The 15,488-nt window shown below is 40.9% G+C and overlaps 1 protein-coding gene across 1 annotated transcript in view; it reads left to right on the top strand.

The window, feature by feature from the left end:
* The first annotated feature begins 1,010 nt into the window (after positions 1-1,010).
* The window catches only part of polr1a (RNA polymerase I subunit A), a 54,336-nt gene continuing 39,858 nt past the window's right edge, over positions 1,011-15,488 (top strand). Inside the window, exons 1-13 of the mRNA XM_061252449.1 lie at positions 1,011-1,217; positions 1,956-2,160; positions 2,600-2,749; positions 2,845-2,952; positions 3,507-3,592; positions 4,430-4,530; positions 5,049-5,135; positions 5,504-5,606; positions 6,315-6,477; positions 7,583-7,750; positions 10,328-10,450; positions 13,910-14,137; positions 14,390-14,644. Coding sequence (XP_061108433.1) covers positions 1,141-1,217; positions 1,956-2,160; positions 2,600-2,749; positions 2,845-2,952; positions 3,507-3,592; positions 4,430-4,530; positions 5,049-5,135; positions 5,504-5,606; positions 6,315-6,477; positions 7,583-7,750; positions 10,328-10,450; positions 13,910-14,137; positions 14,390-14,644 — 1,854 coding nt within the window. The 5' untranslated portion in view covers positions 1,011-1,140. The remainder of the gene's footprint in view (positions 1,218-1,955; positions 2,161-2,599; positions 2,750-2,844; positions 2,953-3,506; positions 3,593-4,429; positions 4,531-5,048; positions 5,136-5,503; positions 5,607-6,314; positions 6,478-7,582; positions 7,751-10,327; positions 10,451-13,909; positions 14,138-14,389; positions 14,645-15,488) is intronic.

Genomic DNA, 15,488 nt, shown 5'->3' with positions numbered 1-15,488 from the left:
CATCTCTCCTCCGTCATATATTCTTACAGATATACCATCTAGTATAGTGTCATTACCCTACCCCGAACTAGCGCAATCCTATCACCTCCCTAATATATTGTATTGTTGTACTCAGGGTATTCTAGCTGCCAACTGTGGTATGCTAGTTTGGAAGTTGGTGTACTCTTCAAAGGTTCCGATTTATATCTGTATGGTTACACTAGGACTCGGAACTGTACTGTCCTCTCAGGTCCTCTTCGCACTTGTACTTGTGTTTGATCTGCACTTCGTTGTATGTCGCTCTGGATAAGAGTCTCTGCTAAATGCCATGTAATGTAATGTGACATATATTTGCAATTTGCAGTAAATAAGAATTTTGTGGATATTAATGTAAGCAAAAATTTGATTAAGAGTATACTTAATCATAGGATAATAAAAGCAGTGAGAAGAAGAAAGAATAGGGTTATATATGCACAAAATTCAAAGAACAATTAGATACATGAGAAGTACAGGGAGAAATAGGAAAGCAAAATTAATAATATTCAGACGAAGATTTGGACATACAGAACTGTATGTGATTTAAAATGGAAAACATATGATTATTGTTGTCAGGAAGAAACTACAGAGCATGTAATATTATATTGCCCAAGATATTCAGAGGAGTAAGAGAGGTAGTAGGCTGCTACTACTACTAGTTAAGGCTTAGAGAGAAAGAAGTACATTTGGAGTTAAGAGCCATTTTGCAGAGAAGTTCCATTTATTTATGTTTTAAGCCAGTATAAGTTAATTGATAGAACTTGAGTTTATATTGTTATTTCGTTTTCGTTTATATTTTTACTTTATGAATTTATTAATGTATGCATTTATTATTATTATTATTATTATTATTATTATTATTATTATGTTTTTATTTTTGTTCATTAAGAAATTATGAATGAATATAATTCCGGCCCACACTTAATTCCAGTAGGTGGCGGTAATGCACCTTTCTGATGATTCACTGCCGTTAAACACCAAGAAGAAGAAGCCCGCTGCTCCTTGCGTCGTGTACGTAATAGGCTTACCACGTGTGATGCGTTCCCCTTGTGTAGCTAGGTGAAGTAGTGGCGCAGCTGACAAAGTAAAAAATTTCAGATTTGTTTTGTTCGGATTACTTTCAAAATGTTTCTTGGCAAAGATGTACCATGGAGGCAACTCGAAGGCATGTCGTTTGGCATGTATTCATCAGAAGAAATCAGGTAAATGATGTTAAAATGGCTTACTTGGGGACTTGCTCGCGAGCAGTGAAGCAATGCAGATGGCGATTTCGGTGTTTACTGAGTAGGAATCGCATAAATTATTTTAAGCTTGCTTTACACACGTTGGTCAAGCCAGTTTACTGATATTTGGCCTCTCTAAAATGACACTTGGCTAGATGTGCATTTGTGGACAGCAGAGCAGTAGCTCCCCAACTCCTTGTTACAGTTTCTTTGAATATAGTGGAGGTTTCACTGGTTGCTCTATCATTGAACTTTTAGTTTCGGCGACCGGGACTCAACATTTAATAGAATCCGATTTAATCTATTAAATAATTCGAATAATTGAATAATTTAAGAAATATAACCTCTACTTGTCACTGACCACTCTTGGATGTTAATAATCGGACCTTTATTCCTCTAGCTATTTTTATGTTCAGTCAAGCCTCCTACATTATATGGATATCAAATGTTCTGCATGAGACTTTAAAATTCACAGAATTTTTTGAAAGTCTTTTTATGTAACATCCATAATGCAAGTTATTTGTCACATTTATTCTGACTTAACAATATTTGGGGAATAATGTTTTTGGCTAAGTGGGTGCTATGATAAAATGCATTAACATTTTTTATCATGTAAGAAGAGTGGGATAGAGTTGGAGGGATTTTGTTTGTCATTTTTTGTATCCGTAACACTGGAATTGCCCTGTGATAAGATTAGAGGTAATTCCCTTTTCTCAGGAAGTTGAGTGTGAAGACAATCACCAACAACAGATTTCTGGATAATGTTGGCAACCCCGCCACCAATGGCCTGTATGATCTGTCACTTGGGCCTCTGGATGCCAAAGAAGTGTGTGCAACATGCATGCAGGATTTCAACAATTGCCCTGGACACCTGGGGCACATCGACCTGCCACTGCCTGTCTACAACCCCCTCTTCTTTGACGTAAGTGATCTGCTCTATTCTCTGTCATTAGTTTATGCCCAGAACTACTGACATTTGGCAAGTACTGATTCTTTTTCCTTTAAATATAGTGGTGAAACCATCCAAGTTAATCTGGCTGGTAGACATCGGTCCGTGTTGTGCAATTCTACTGCGACCCTCTCACAAATTTAATCAGGCTAACAGTGATTCTAATTTGGTCCTGACACCCCATATAAAAATGTTATAGAAACATTCTACCTATGTCTGTAGTAATAGTTCTGGTCATTGTTTGTGCACTGCTTTAAAAATAAAAATGTAAACAGCATGAAAAATAGACTACATCTACAGTGGTCCTGTTTTTCTGTCCAGTTTAGCTGCAAATGATCCCAGTCTCTAGCTTTTGTACAAGTCTATCAAACTGTTCCATGCACTCTGTGCTTCCTGCGTGTCATCTGTTCAGAAATTGTACCTGTTGGTTCGGGGGTCTTGCCTGAGCTGCCACATGCTGACATGCCCAAGGGCAGCTGTCCACCTGCTTCTTAACCAGCTTAGGGTGCTGGAGGTAGGGGCACTGCAGGCTGTGGATGACCTGGAGGCTGAATTGAATCAGGTGAGCCTGTATGGATTGGCATTCTATAGAGTGTTACTGGTGTGGTATAAAGCACACACTGTGCTGCTTGAATTCTCATGCAAGCTTTGTTTCAGTTCCTGGAGGGTAATGCCCAGGCCAGTGGGTTTGAGATCCAGGAAGTGCTGGAGGACTTTTCTACAGGAGTGATTAGAGAGCACAGCGAGAGAGGCTGTGGTTCACCTGTGAGTAAGCCAGTCGCCGACTGGAATTTTCACCCTGTTGATCTGACTTGTCCTCACTAAAGGATGGTTTGTACTCTCCCGTTCCTCAACTGAAATCGCAGAACCTTCATGTACGTTCTGTTGTTGCCTGATGTTGGTATTGAATGTTTTCATTCACAGAAAGTATTAATGTACGCCAAAGACACTTGCCAGTCATCAATAATACTAGCTAGTGGCTGTTTTGTTTTCCTAAAAGGACATGTGTTAAACAAAAAAAACTAAAAAAATTGTTATTATTGTTACTGTTCAGTATTTCAGTGTATTGTTTTTTAATGTAATGTATTTTTATTACACAGAAGTTAGTTTAGTTTACTGAATTGACATGCAGATGTGTTTGTCTTTAATGAAACTGTTATGTGCTTAGCACTAGCAACTTCAGCTAATTTAACAACAGGGACTGATCAATGCTCTTGGGTGTCTAATATAAACATAGGCAGCTTAGACATTAAACAAAGGAATCAACAAGTTTTTATTGTTTTGCCGGACGATTAGCTGCGACTCTTGTTTGTTTGCAGGTCAAACACATCTGTGAGAGAAAGAGCAACCTCATTACAAAGTTTTGGAGGGTGCACATGGTCTCCCGGAGATGTCCCATCTGCAAGTGAGTTCTGGGGCGGCCTGTAGCATAGTGGTTAAGGTACATGACTGGGACCCGCTAGGTCGGTGGTTCGATCCCCAGTGTAGCCACAAGAAGAGGGCCCTTGAGCAAGGCCATTGACCCTACATTGCTCCAGGGGGAGGATTGTCTCCTGCTTAGTCTAATCAACTGTACATCGCTCTGGATAAGAGCGTCTGCCAAATGCCATTTATATAATGTAATGAGTTGTCGAGGGCTAACCATAGCAGTGACTAAAAAGGCGGTACAGAAAACGGGAGGCATTGCAGAGAATGATGAAAGAAGTACTCGACTTTGTTGTCCTTGGTTTACATTTACTGTACACCGATTAAGAGCTACTAAACGATTGGTTTGAAATGTATTTAAATGTTAATTTATGTTTCCAATGTTTTGATTTGTCTTTTAAATAACTAAACTATTTTAAGGGTGAGACGTGCCAGCATTTGTATACATAAAGAATCTTCACACCTATTCTTGCAGTGTGATAATACATGGGGCAGCTGACTTTTGTGGATTTGCCCTTATGCAGTAGCTTCAGGAACCACACACATTCAATTTGTTAAATTACGTTTTGCAATCGTGAGGGCATTTTTTTTTCCAAGACAACTTTGGATGAAACTGGGCTTATTGTGTGCCCAGATGAAAAAAATGTAAGCTTCAAATTTGCATGAAAAGAAATGGTGGTTGACAGAATGCTTCCTTATCTGCAGTGTAGAGAGAAGATTATAATATGAAGATTTGGTGTTATTTTTCATTGTAGGGTAAGTGTTAAGGGATAAGTGATAAAAATATTAAGGTGGCTTGTTGGCTCCTCCCTCACAGAACTGGCCGAACTCAAGTGCGTAAAGAGCACAACAGCAAGCTGATTGTGATTCTGCCAACAGCAATGTGTAAAGGGAACAAGAAAGAGGGTGAAACAGAAGGTAACACCCCCCGCAAAGAACTCCAGGTTCAGATCTCACGGCAAAGATTATGCACTGAGATATCAAGAAAATGTTCCTTTCATCTTCCATACTTCCATTTCAAGATGTTTGATAAGTAGCAGGTAATTGCAAAGCAGGTCACTGTGTTGGCAATGGTAGTGGCAATGCATCTTCTATATTTGGCCATGCCTCTTGGTGAATATTAAAGGAAGTGGCATTTCAGAGCATTTTTAATAATGATAACATGAGTATATGTTGCATATGATTTGCTAGCATTTGACACTAAAAGTGAAATTGTAAGTATATTCTAGAAATGGCATCAGATGAAGGGATTGTGAAAGGTTTAAAATATCAGTCTTAATGAATATTCTGATGCTTCAAGCTGTGGTCAGATTGCTGCTTCTCCCATAAATTTGCTATCTTATCCTGAACCTTGTCCAAATGGTACTTCATGGTTGTAAAGATGGCAGCGACAGGGCTTCTGCACCTTATGAGAGCATTTCTGTCTTTCCTGACAGTAATAGAAGATTCACAGCTTGGGAAAAGGGGCTACCTGACTCCCAGCATCGCAATGGAGCATGTGGCCAAACTGTGGGAGAAGGAAGGTACATGTATATCTCTCCATGGCGGTCAGAGACTTGGCCATCCATCCTCACATTATAGTTATTATAGTTATTATAGTTATAGTTATTATATGGGATAACCAAAAAGGACATTTGTTTTGTTTTGTTCACATTTGCAAAACTTTGCAGTAATTTGCAGTAACAGCCTCTCATGATTATTCCAGACATGAATCCATACACTTTACAGTGTTGTGTATTAGAGTTTTGAGAGTGAATGCGTGAATCAAGCAAGATAATATAACAATGGCAAATCTGGCTACAGTGGAGTGAACTACTGCTCACTGAGGCAACATCAGTGAGCTAACACTACTCTACTTCGAGTTAACCATTTGGAAATGGTTGTGTTCCAGGTTTCTTCCTGAAGTACTTGTTCTCAGGGATGGAAGCTTGCCATAAGAATGGCTTCAGCCCCAATATGTTCTTTCTGGAATTGCTTGTGGTTCCTCCCTCTAGGTAAGGTGGTGCCATTTTACTTTCTCACTCCTTTAAAGCTCTGTTACCAGAATCTACTTGTACAGGTGCATCTCAAGCCGTAATCATCAAGATTAAAACAAAAAAAACCTTGAAATATTTCACTTTGTGTAATGAATCTAGTATATATGAAAGTTTCACTATTTAATTAAATTACAGAAAAAAATGAACTCTGCAAGCAAGACTAGTGCATCAAATGCTTTGCAGTGGCACATTTCCCAACGCACTGCCTATCCAAAGTAATGAGTCTGAGCCTTTCTCATACATGGGTATTCTACACTCAGTGATCACTTTTATTAGGTAGACCTGTACACCAGCTTGTTAATGCAAGTATTCAGCCAACCATGTGGCAGCAACGAAATGCATAAAAGTATGCAGGTGTGTTCAAGAGGTTCAGCTGTTCTTCAGACCAAATATCAGAAGAAATGTGACTTTGACCGTGGAATGATTGTTGGTGCCAGACATGGTCGTTTGAGTATCTCGGAAACTACTGATCTCATTTTCATGCACAACCGTCTCTAGTGCTGAGAAAAAAAAGCAGCAGTTCTGTGGGCACTTCATTTAGTGTTGTTGTACAGACAGAAATGCAGACAGATATGCTTTAAACACAAACCATATAGGGCCTTCGTTCACTGCCCTATTTTGTGTGTATGGAGGGATGAACCCTCACTGCAAATATGATGTCCGTAGGTACCGGCCCATCAACCGCCTGGGCGACCAGATGTTCACCAACGGTCAGACTGTCAACATGCAGGCTGTAATGAAAGACTGCAGCATCATCAGGAAGCTGCTGGTTCTCATGGCGGCTGAGAAGGCACGGTCGCTCAGCAACAGTGGAGAAGAACTGGAGGAGGTGAGTTACGGGGGGGGTCACAGGGAATGACTTTAAGGGCAGGGTTGGGAGGGGGGGCCCCATGCACTTCACCTCCTGATTTTTTTTTTTTTAGTGCATTTTTTTTATGCATTCACTTATTAGGTAGGCCTGTACACCAGCTTGTAAACGCAAATATTTAATCAGCCAAATATGTGGCAGTCACTAAATGCATAAAAGCATGCAGACATGGTCAAGAGGTTCAGCTGTTGTTCAGACCAAATGTCAGAAAGTGACTGTGGAATGATTGTTGGTGTCAGACAGGGTGTTTTGCATATCTCAAACTGCTGATCCCCTGGGATTTTCACACATAACAGTCTAAGATTTGCGGGGAATGGTGAGAAACAAAAAACATCCAGTGAGCAGCAGTTCTGCAGGCAAAAACGCCTTGCTTGTGAGAGAGGTCAGACTGGTGAAAGCTGACAGGAAGGTGACCGTAACACGAACAACCACACATTACAACGGTGCTATGCAGAAGACCATCTGAACACACAATGAGTCAAGCCTCTTAAGTAGATAGACGAATAAGTCTAAAAAATAAGTCAAATACCTAATACCTAAGGGATCAGTGAGTGTATATTTGTTAATGAATCAATCTGATACTGTCACCATATTTATTTATTCATTGACTTTTTCATTTATTAGTGGCCCGACGCCACCCCCACTTTGCAGTTCATCTTTATTATAATTGTATTGATACATAGGTTTATCTACTTTTTTGACCCATTGAGATCCTTGCAGATACCCCTCACAAACAAGACAACCTCTCCAGCCCACCAAGTACAAATAAATTGAATGTTGTTTGGCAAATATTGTCAAAAATGTGAGGCTGCTATATACCCTCAAGATCCTTTTTCCTGAAATTCTGGTTTGCTTAACCAGAATAACCAACCATTCCGTATACAGGGGCCCTCAAAGTTTACCCATATTGGACCCCCCCACCCTACTTTTAAATGCATATAAAAAAAAAAAAAAACCAAAAATCTTGACAATATGGTTCTCTTATTTTTTTGGTTTCACAAATGTAAGCGATGAGGTTAAGATACTGATTCCCCTTGTTTCCCACTTTCTCTTCCCACATTTGCAGGAAGCAACCATCAGCAAGACTGACCAGGACATCCTGGTAAGTCTTCCAGGTCCGACGATCACGGACAAGTTCTACAACGTATGGATCCGTCTGCAGAGCCACGTCAACATTGTCTTTGACAGCGATATGGACAAGATGATGACAGAAAAATTCCCTGGGATTCGTCAGGTGGGTGTGTACACCCCACATCCCCCAACTTTATTTGGTTTATATGAATAGGATATGAACAGAATGAGGAAGCAATCACCAAGTTACTTCGCTAATTGCTCAGGGTAGGGATGTCAAGCCAGAAAATGAATAATTTGAATTATAATCTAATGTAATGTTCGAAATTGCTTTTCCATTTCAACACGTTATTTACTCATTTAAATTTAAACATTGGAGCTACTTGAACCCAACATCTGTTGCACAGCCCTGAGAGGTGTACTACGAAGCAAGTTTAACATACCCAGGGTTTGTTTGCATAACCTGGCTTCACAAAATCTAGCAACTGCTATTGGGGCTTAACTGGTACTACAAAGGTGGTTACCAACTTGCCAAGTGAAGACAGGCTTTGTTAACTTTGTTACTGTTCCTGTAAAGGTGGCCATGTATGAAAAAATGAGCCTATAGCTCTGCAGCTTAGGCTGTAGGCTACTTGAGTGGCATATTTCTTACCTGAGGAAAAAACTGATATGAACGTACAGTGGGGCAAAAAAGTATTTAGTCAGCCACCAATTGTGCAAGTTCTCCCACTTAAAAAGATGAGAGAGGCCTGTAATTTTCATCATTGGTACACTTCAACTATGAGAGACAGAATGGGAGAATCCAGGAAATCACATTGTAGGATTTTTAATGAATTAATTGGTAAATTCCTCGGTAAAATAAGTATTTGGTCACCTACAAACAAGCAAGATTTCTGGCTCTCACAGACCTGTAACTTCTTCTTGAAGAGGCTCCTCTGTCCTCCACTCGTTACCTGTATTAATGGCACCTGTTTGAACTCGTTATCAGTATAAAAGACACCTGTCCACAACCTCAAACAGTCACACTCCGAACTCCACTATAGCCAAGACCAAAGAGCTGTCAAAGGACACCAGAAACAAAATTGTAGACCTGCACCAGCCTGGGAAGCCTGAATCTGCAATAGGTAAGCAGCTTGGTGTGAAGAAATCAACTGTGGGAGCAATTATTAGAAAATGGAAGACATACAAGACTACTGATAATCTCCCTCGATCTGGGGCTCCACGCAAGATCTCACCCCGTGGGGTCAAAATGATCACAAGAACGGTGAGCAAAAATCCCAGAACCACACGGGGGGACCTAGTGAATGACCTGCAGTGAGCTGGGACCAAAGTAACAAAGGCTACCATCAGTAACACACTACGCCGCCAGGGACTCAAATCCTGCAGTGCCAGACGTGTCTCTCTGCTTAAGCCAGTACATGTCCAGGCCCGTCTGAAGTTTGCTAGAGAGCATTTGGATGATCCAGAAGAGGATTGGGAGAATGTCATATCGTCAGATGAAACCAAAATAGAACTTTTTGGTAAAAACTCAACTTGTCGTGTTTGGAGGAGAAATAATGCTGAGTTGCATCCAAAGAACACCATACCTACTGTGAAGCATGGGGGTGGAAACATAATGCTTTAGGGCTGTTTTTCTGTAAAGGGACCAGGACGACTGATCCGTGTAAAGGAAAGAATGAATGGGGCCATGTATCGTGAGATTTTGAGTGAAAACCTCCTTCCATCAGCAAGGGCATTGAAGATGAAACGTGGCTGGGTCTTTCAGCATGACAATGATCCCAAACACACCGCCCGGGCAACGAAGGAGTGGCTTCGTAAGAAGCATTTCAAGGTCCTGGAGAGGCCTAGCCAGTCTCCAGATCTCAACCCCATAGAAAATCTTTGGAGGGAGTTGAAAGTCTGTGTTGCCCAGCTACAGCCCCAAAACTGCTCTAGAGGAGATCTGCATGGAGGAATGGGCCAAAATACCAGCAACAGTGTGTGAAAACCTTGTGAAGACTTACAGAAAACGTTTGACCTCTGTCATTGCCAACAAAGGGTATAACCAAGTATTGAGATGAACTTTTGTTATTGACCAAATACTTATTTTCCACCATAATTTGCAAATAAATTCTTAAAAAATCAGACAATGTCTCTCATAGTTGAGGTATACCTATGATGAAAATTACAGGCCTCTCATCTTTTTAAGTGGGAGAACTTGCACAATTGGTGGCTGACTAAATACTTTTTTGCCCCACTGTATGTACTTGAAGGGAACAAAGTTGGAACGCAAAATACTCATAGGTGAATAGCAAAAAGTAACCATTCCAGGGACAAGGGTTGTGAAAAATGCCTTGTAGCGTGAATTTGTTAGTTATAAACTTATCTACGCTGTCATACCACTCTTAATGAATAAATCTACAATCTCACGAATTGTTATACAGTTTATTTCTGCTGCTGGATTTAGGCTACACATTCTAGAGCTCCTAAAATTTTACTTGATAAAATATATTTTAAATGATTATAAAAATCAAAATCGTATAATTGAGGGAAGTAAGGTTCAAGAAGCTTGCATTATCCAGATGTAAGTAACTCAGCTTTTTAGTATGGGAAACCCGGGGTTAGAGCGCAAGTTACCTCGCTAACCCTGCAATGTTGCTTCGTAGTATACCCCCCAGGAACCTTCAAGCCACTGCCATTTATAGTGACAATGAGGGAATATCTTTCACATTTGCAAACAAAACTTGCTTTTGTTTGTCAGGTTCTGGAAAAGAAGGATGGACTTTTCCGGAAACACATGATGGGGAAACGTGTTGACTATGCAGCACGGTCAGTCATCTGCCCTGACATGTACATTGGAATCAATGAGATCGGAATACCAATGGTAGGCTATTTTTAAAGTGCACAATCACAATTGCATTAGTCCAGTAAGGGGAGGGTCTCTGCCTTATAATCATATAATGCTCTATAAAATGCATTGGGCAAAGGAGTGTAAGTACTTTATAAATGCTAGTATTGTTAACAAATAATGCCAGTTTATTGTAGCATGGAATTAACAGGATGTTACTTTTGTGAACAGTGTCTTGAATCATTGACATAACTGAAGTGTCTGTTTAACCCTGGTTATGCCTTATTTAACAGCTACTTTAAGTATGCAAGGGTAAAAATTGTATGCATTATTCATGCAAAATTTCAGTCTATTATAGTGAGCATGGTAGCTGTTTCAAGACCAATCTTAATGCCATTTCTCAGGTCTACTACAATGGCAACGGGCTTACCAACTACTGAATTCGGTATTGTTACGTTATGCCATTTCTGTGTTATGGATACCCTTAAAAAATTTGCGTAAAACATTTTTATTGATTTTTGGCATTTAAATTCAATGGTTCCCAACACAAGGACCACTCATTCTGTGGGCAATTCAGCAATATATGTGCAATTTCATTACTACATTTTATTGAATTTAAATTCTAAATTTTGATCATGAATTATCCACAGACTTAACATGGGGAGAGACAATGCTAACATGAATGAAGCTAATCTGAAGGTCTGAACTTCATCTTTACAAACAGTGGGAGCAATAATTATTTAATCCCTTCCTAATTTTGTAGGTTTGCCCACTTACAAAGAATGGAACTGTGTAGAATTTTAATCATAGGTACATTTTAACATTGAGAGACAGAATATCACAAAATAATCCACAATAACAACATCATATTTATTATAAATTTATTTTCGTTTTTTTGCATGAAATAAGTATTTGATCCTCTACCAATCAGCAATAATTCTGGCTCCCACAGACCAGTTAGTTTTCCATTAAGAAGCACTCCTAATCCCAACTCATTACCCAAAACACCTGTGTCAACTCGTTACATCTTTATGTAGCTGTATAAAAGACACCTGTCCACACAATCAATCAGATTCCAAGGTTTCCACCATGGGCAAGACAAAGGAGCTGTCTAAGGACATCAGGGACAAAATTGTAGACCTGCACAAGGCTGGGATGGGCTACAAGAAAATAAGCAAGCAGCTTGGTGAGAAGTCAACAACTGTTGGAGCAATTATTAGAAAATGGAAGAAACACAAAGTCACCGCCAATCTCCCTTGGTCTGGGGCTCCACGCAAGATCTTGCCTCGTGGGATATCAGTGATCATGAGAAAGGTCAGGGATCAGCCCAGTACTACACAGGAGGAGCTTGTTAATGACCTGAAGGCAGTTGGGACCACAGTCACGAAGAGAACCATCAGTAACACACTACACCGTGAAGGATTAAAATCCTGCTGCGCGCGCAAGGTTCCTCTGCTGAAGGAGGCACATGTACAGGCCCATCTGAAGTTTGCCAAAGAACACCTGGATGATCCAGAGGAAGCTTGGGAGAAGGTGATGTGGTCAGATGAGACCAAAATAGAGCTATTTGGCATCAACTCGACTCGCCGTGTTTGGAGGAAGAGAAATGCTGAGTACAACCCCAAGAACACCATCCCCACTGTGAAGCAGAGGTGGAAACCTTATGCTTTGGGGGTGTTTCTCAGCTAAGGGGACAGGACGACTTCACCGTATCGAGGGGAGGATAAATGGGGCCATGTACCAGGAAATTTTGGGCGACAACCTCCTTCCCTCAGTGAGAGCACTGAAAATGGGTCGTGGATGGGTCTTCCAACATGACAATGACCCAAAACATACGGCCAAGGCAACAAAGGAGTGGCTCAAAAAAAAGGATATTAAGGTCCTGGAGTGGCCTAGCCAGTCTCCAGACCTAAATCCCATCGAAAATATGTGGAGGGAGCTGAAGCTTCGAGTTGCCAAGCGACAGCCTCGGAACATTAAGGATTTGGAGAGGATCTGCAAAGAGAAGTGGACCAAAATCCCTCCCAAGATCTGTGCAAACCTGGTGAAAAACTACAACAAACGTCTGACCTCTGGGCTTGCCAACAAAGGTTTCTCCACCAAGTATTAAGATCAAATACTTATTTCATGTGAAAATATGATATAAAATTTATAAAATTTATGTGATGTTGTTATTGTGGCTTATTTTGATATTCTGTCTCTCAATGTTAAAATGTACCTATAATTAAAATTATACACAGTTCCATTCTTTGTAAGTGGGCAAACCTACAAAATCAGCAAGGGATCTCATGGTAATCTCATGCAGGTAATGTTAGTAGCCAGATGACATTTCATAGCTGACAGTAGCAGCAGCCCAGTCTCAATCACTTACCAAAGTCACAAGCAAGCACTCCATTTGTGAAAACAACACAGTAAAACAAGGGCGGCCAAAAAGAGTGCAAAATACCACTTTTTGCCAGTAAATGACATCCGCGTATCAGAAATGGGATTATTTTTACTTAGTTAGCTTGTGGACCAAATGGATTCTTAATGTCAAGGGTTTTATTTTTAATGCATATTTAGAACGACATATCAAGTATTAATTGAACCTCCCCGTGTAAAAACCGGGGAAATTAATCACAAAAAACTACTAAAAGCCTTAAAAGACATCAGCCTGCTCTCCATCAAGAGAGAAAGCAGCACAGATCTTTGACAACATGCGACATACCTGTAGTTTATATTCTATTTGTGCAGAACAAGACTCATTTATACCCAATTATTTGCATAGCATTAGCATGGCAGCATATTATTATTTTAATGGATACAAAATTAATAGTATATATTACATATAACATCTATTCCTACAGTGATAATCAAAGTGATTTGCGTCAATTGTACAGCACTTTGGATAAAGGCGCTATATAAATTCCTACCATTTACCATTTGTGGGTGACACTGATTGAGTGACTGTGAATGCACAGTAGTTAGCCATGACTTAAAGGTACAATAGGTTAGATTTTTGTGTTAAAACATTGTTACAAGACCATTCTGTAAATTACAGAATGTAAATCCCTCCCTTGAAAAAGGCTCACTGACATGTTGGCTCACCCTCTGCCTGTGTTTATCATCCTTAAATACGGGTTTCAAGCTCATTGGTTGAAAATTGGTTCTAATTGCCACAGCCAATGGCATTTCCCCGTCAGTGCATTTACAGAGAAGGGGTTTGAGGGTGTATTTGAGGGTTTATTTTTGGGAGGCCAGTTTGCCTGGTTTCATAAGTGGTTAAAATATATTGATCATAATTGTAGTTCTTCACGCTAATGATGGACAAAGCTTTTGGATCACCACAAATAGTGCCTCCGCCCGCCGTCCCCATCCACCTCTGCTATTTATCATGATATGATCTGAGCCTTATTTTTGGTAGTCATCTGTCACACTTTGTAATTCTGCATGGGCGTGGCATTGCCCACCTTGCTTCCCACCATGAGTGAACAGCCTGTGTGTGCCGTGCTGCAGGTGTTTGCAACAAAGCTGACATACCCCCAGCCGGTTACGCCGTGGAACGTGAAGGAGCTGCGGCAGGCAGTGATGAACGGACCCAACATACACCCAGGTGCCTCCATGGTCATTAATGAGGACGGCTCGAGCACTGTGCTGAGTGCCACCAACCACACCCAGCGGGAGGCTATCGCCAAGCAGCTGCTCACGCCCTCCCATGGCCCTCAGAAAATGCCAATGAAAATTGTAAGGGCCATATCTTTTTCTATGTCTGTCTACTTCATGCAGTTCTAGTTATTGTCCGTTTCACTGTTTATTCTGTGCCCTCTATTCACTCCTACTTTGACTGCTTATAGTGATAATGGAGCTACAGTCAGGGTGTCATTTCACTGCTTACTACTACTTAATAAGACTATAATGTGAAAATTCCTGTAAAAAAAACTATTACAGTAGTCAAAACACCAATAGATGACCATAAGCTTTGCACCCTGCCCCCAGGTGAACCGACACATAAAGAATGGAGACGTGCTGCTCCTGAACCGACAGCCCACGCTCCATCGTCCGTCCATCCAGGCACACTGTGCTCGCATCCTGCCTGGGGAGAAAGTCCTGCGACTGCACTACGCCAATTGCAAGGCCTACAACGCCGACTTTGACGGAGACGAAATGAACGCGCACTTTCCTCAGAGTGAGCTGGGCCGAGCCGAGGCGTACGCACTCGTCAGCACCTACCAGCAGTACTTGGTGCCTAAGGTATGAGCCAGAACATGTTCTCAAAAGTACAGGGTTGTGTATTGTCGAGGACCCGGCCCTAGGCCCGCCTGATGAGAGATTGACAGAAGATGGGTTAGGCAGGAATGCATTGTTAACCCCTCGCACACGCCAATGGGGTAGGAGTAAAAGCTCCCATAAGAGGAGAAGTATATGGTACAAGATAAGTGTACAACCGTATATGGACACTGAGGAGTCTGAAGTCAGAGGACTTAGATTTAGGGTTTTAGAGAGCAAGGCTAAAGGTCTGACTGAGGCCATGCATAGAATGTGTTCTAGCATGACCGTGGAAGATGCTCAACATGCTGAACGGGAAATTGGTGACCCAGGGAGTTTGGCGTTCAAGGAAACGGTAGATGTGATAGATCAAAGAGTATGAGGAGATGGAAAAATGTAGGAGAGATAAGGAACACGGAAAGGATGTCAATACCGAAAGAAGATTAAAAGGCTTCAAGGGCCTTCCTGATTATAGCACAAATAATTTATCGGATAGATTCAAAGGACTAACAGTGGAGGAGTTAAATGATTAATTGCACTCAGCTATTAGCTGGATTTCTTTTGTAGATCCCTTAAGGCGCCACAAAAAGGGGCACCTGAAGAGTGTATTGAGATGGTGGCAGGCACTGACTTCTGGACTTCTGGCTTGCATGAGGTCAAGGTGTGGAGGAAGTCAAGGAGAGACTATGAAATTGAAACAGACACCAGTGATGAATAGATTCCTTAAAAAAATACGAAAAAAGCTAGTGTTTTTCCACTCGTATATTGAGATGGTGGAAATTCCCAACCGGAGGGGCACATGAGATAAAGTATTGGGGAAATTTCTTTT

Source organism: Conger conger, chromosome 8 (assembly GCF_963514075.1).
Source record: "Conger conger chromosome 8, fConCon1.1, whole genome shotgun sequence".
Taxonomy (NCBI): Eukaryota; Metazoa; Chordata; class Actinopteri; order Anguilliformes; family Congridae; genus Conger; species Conger conger.
This window is presented reverse-complemented; position numbering and strand designations above follow the sequence as displayed.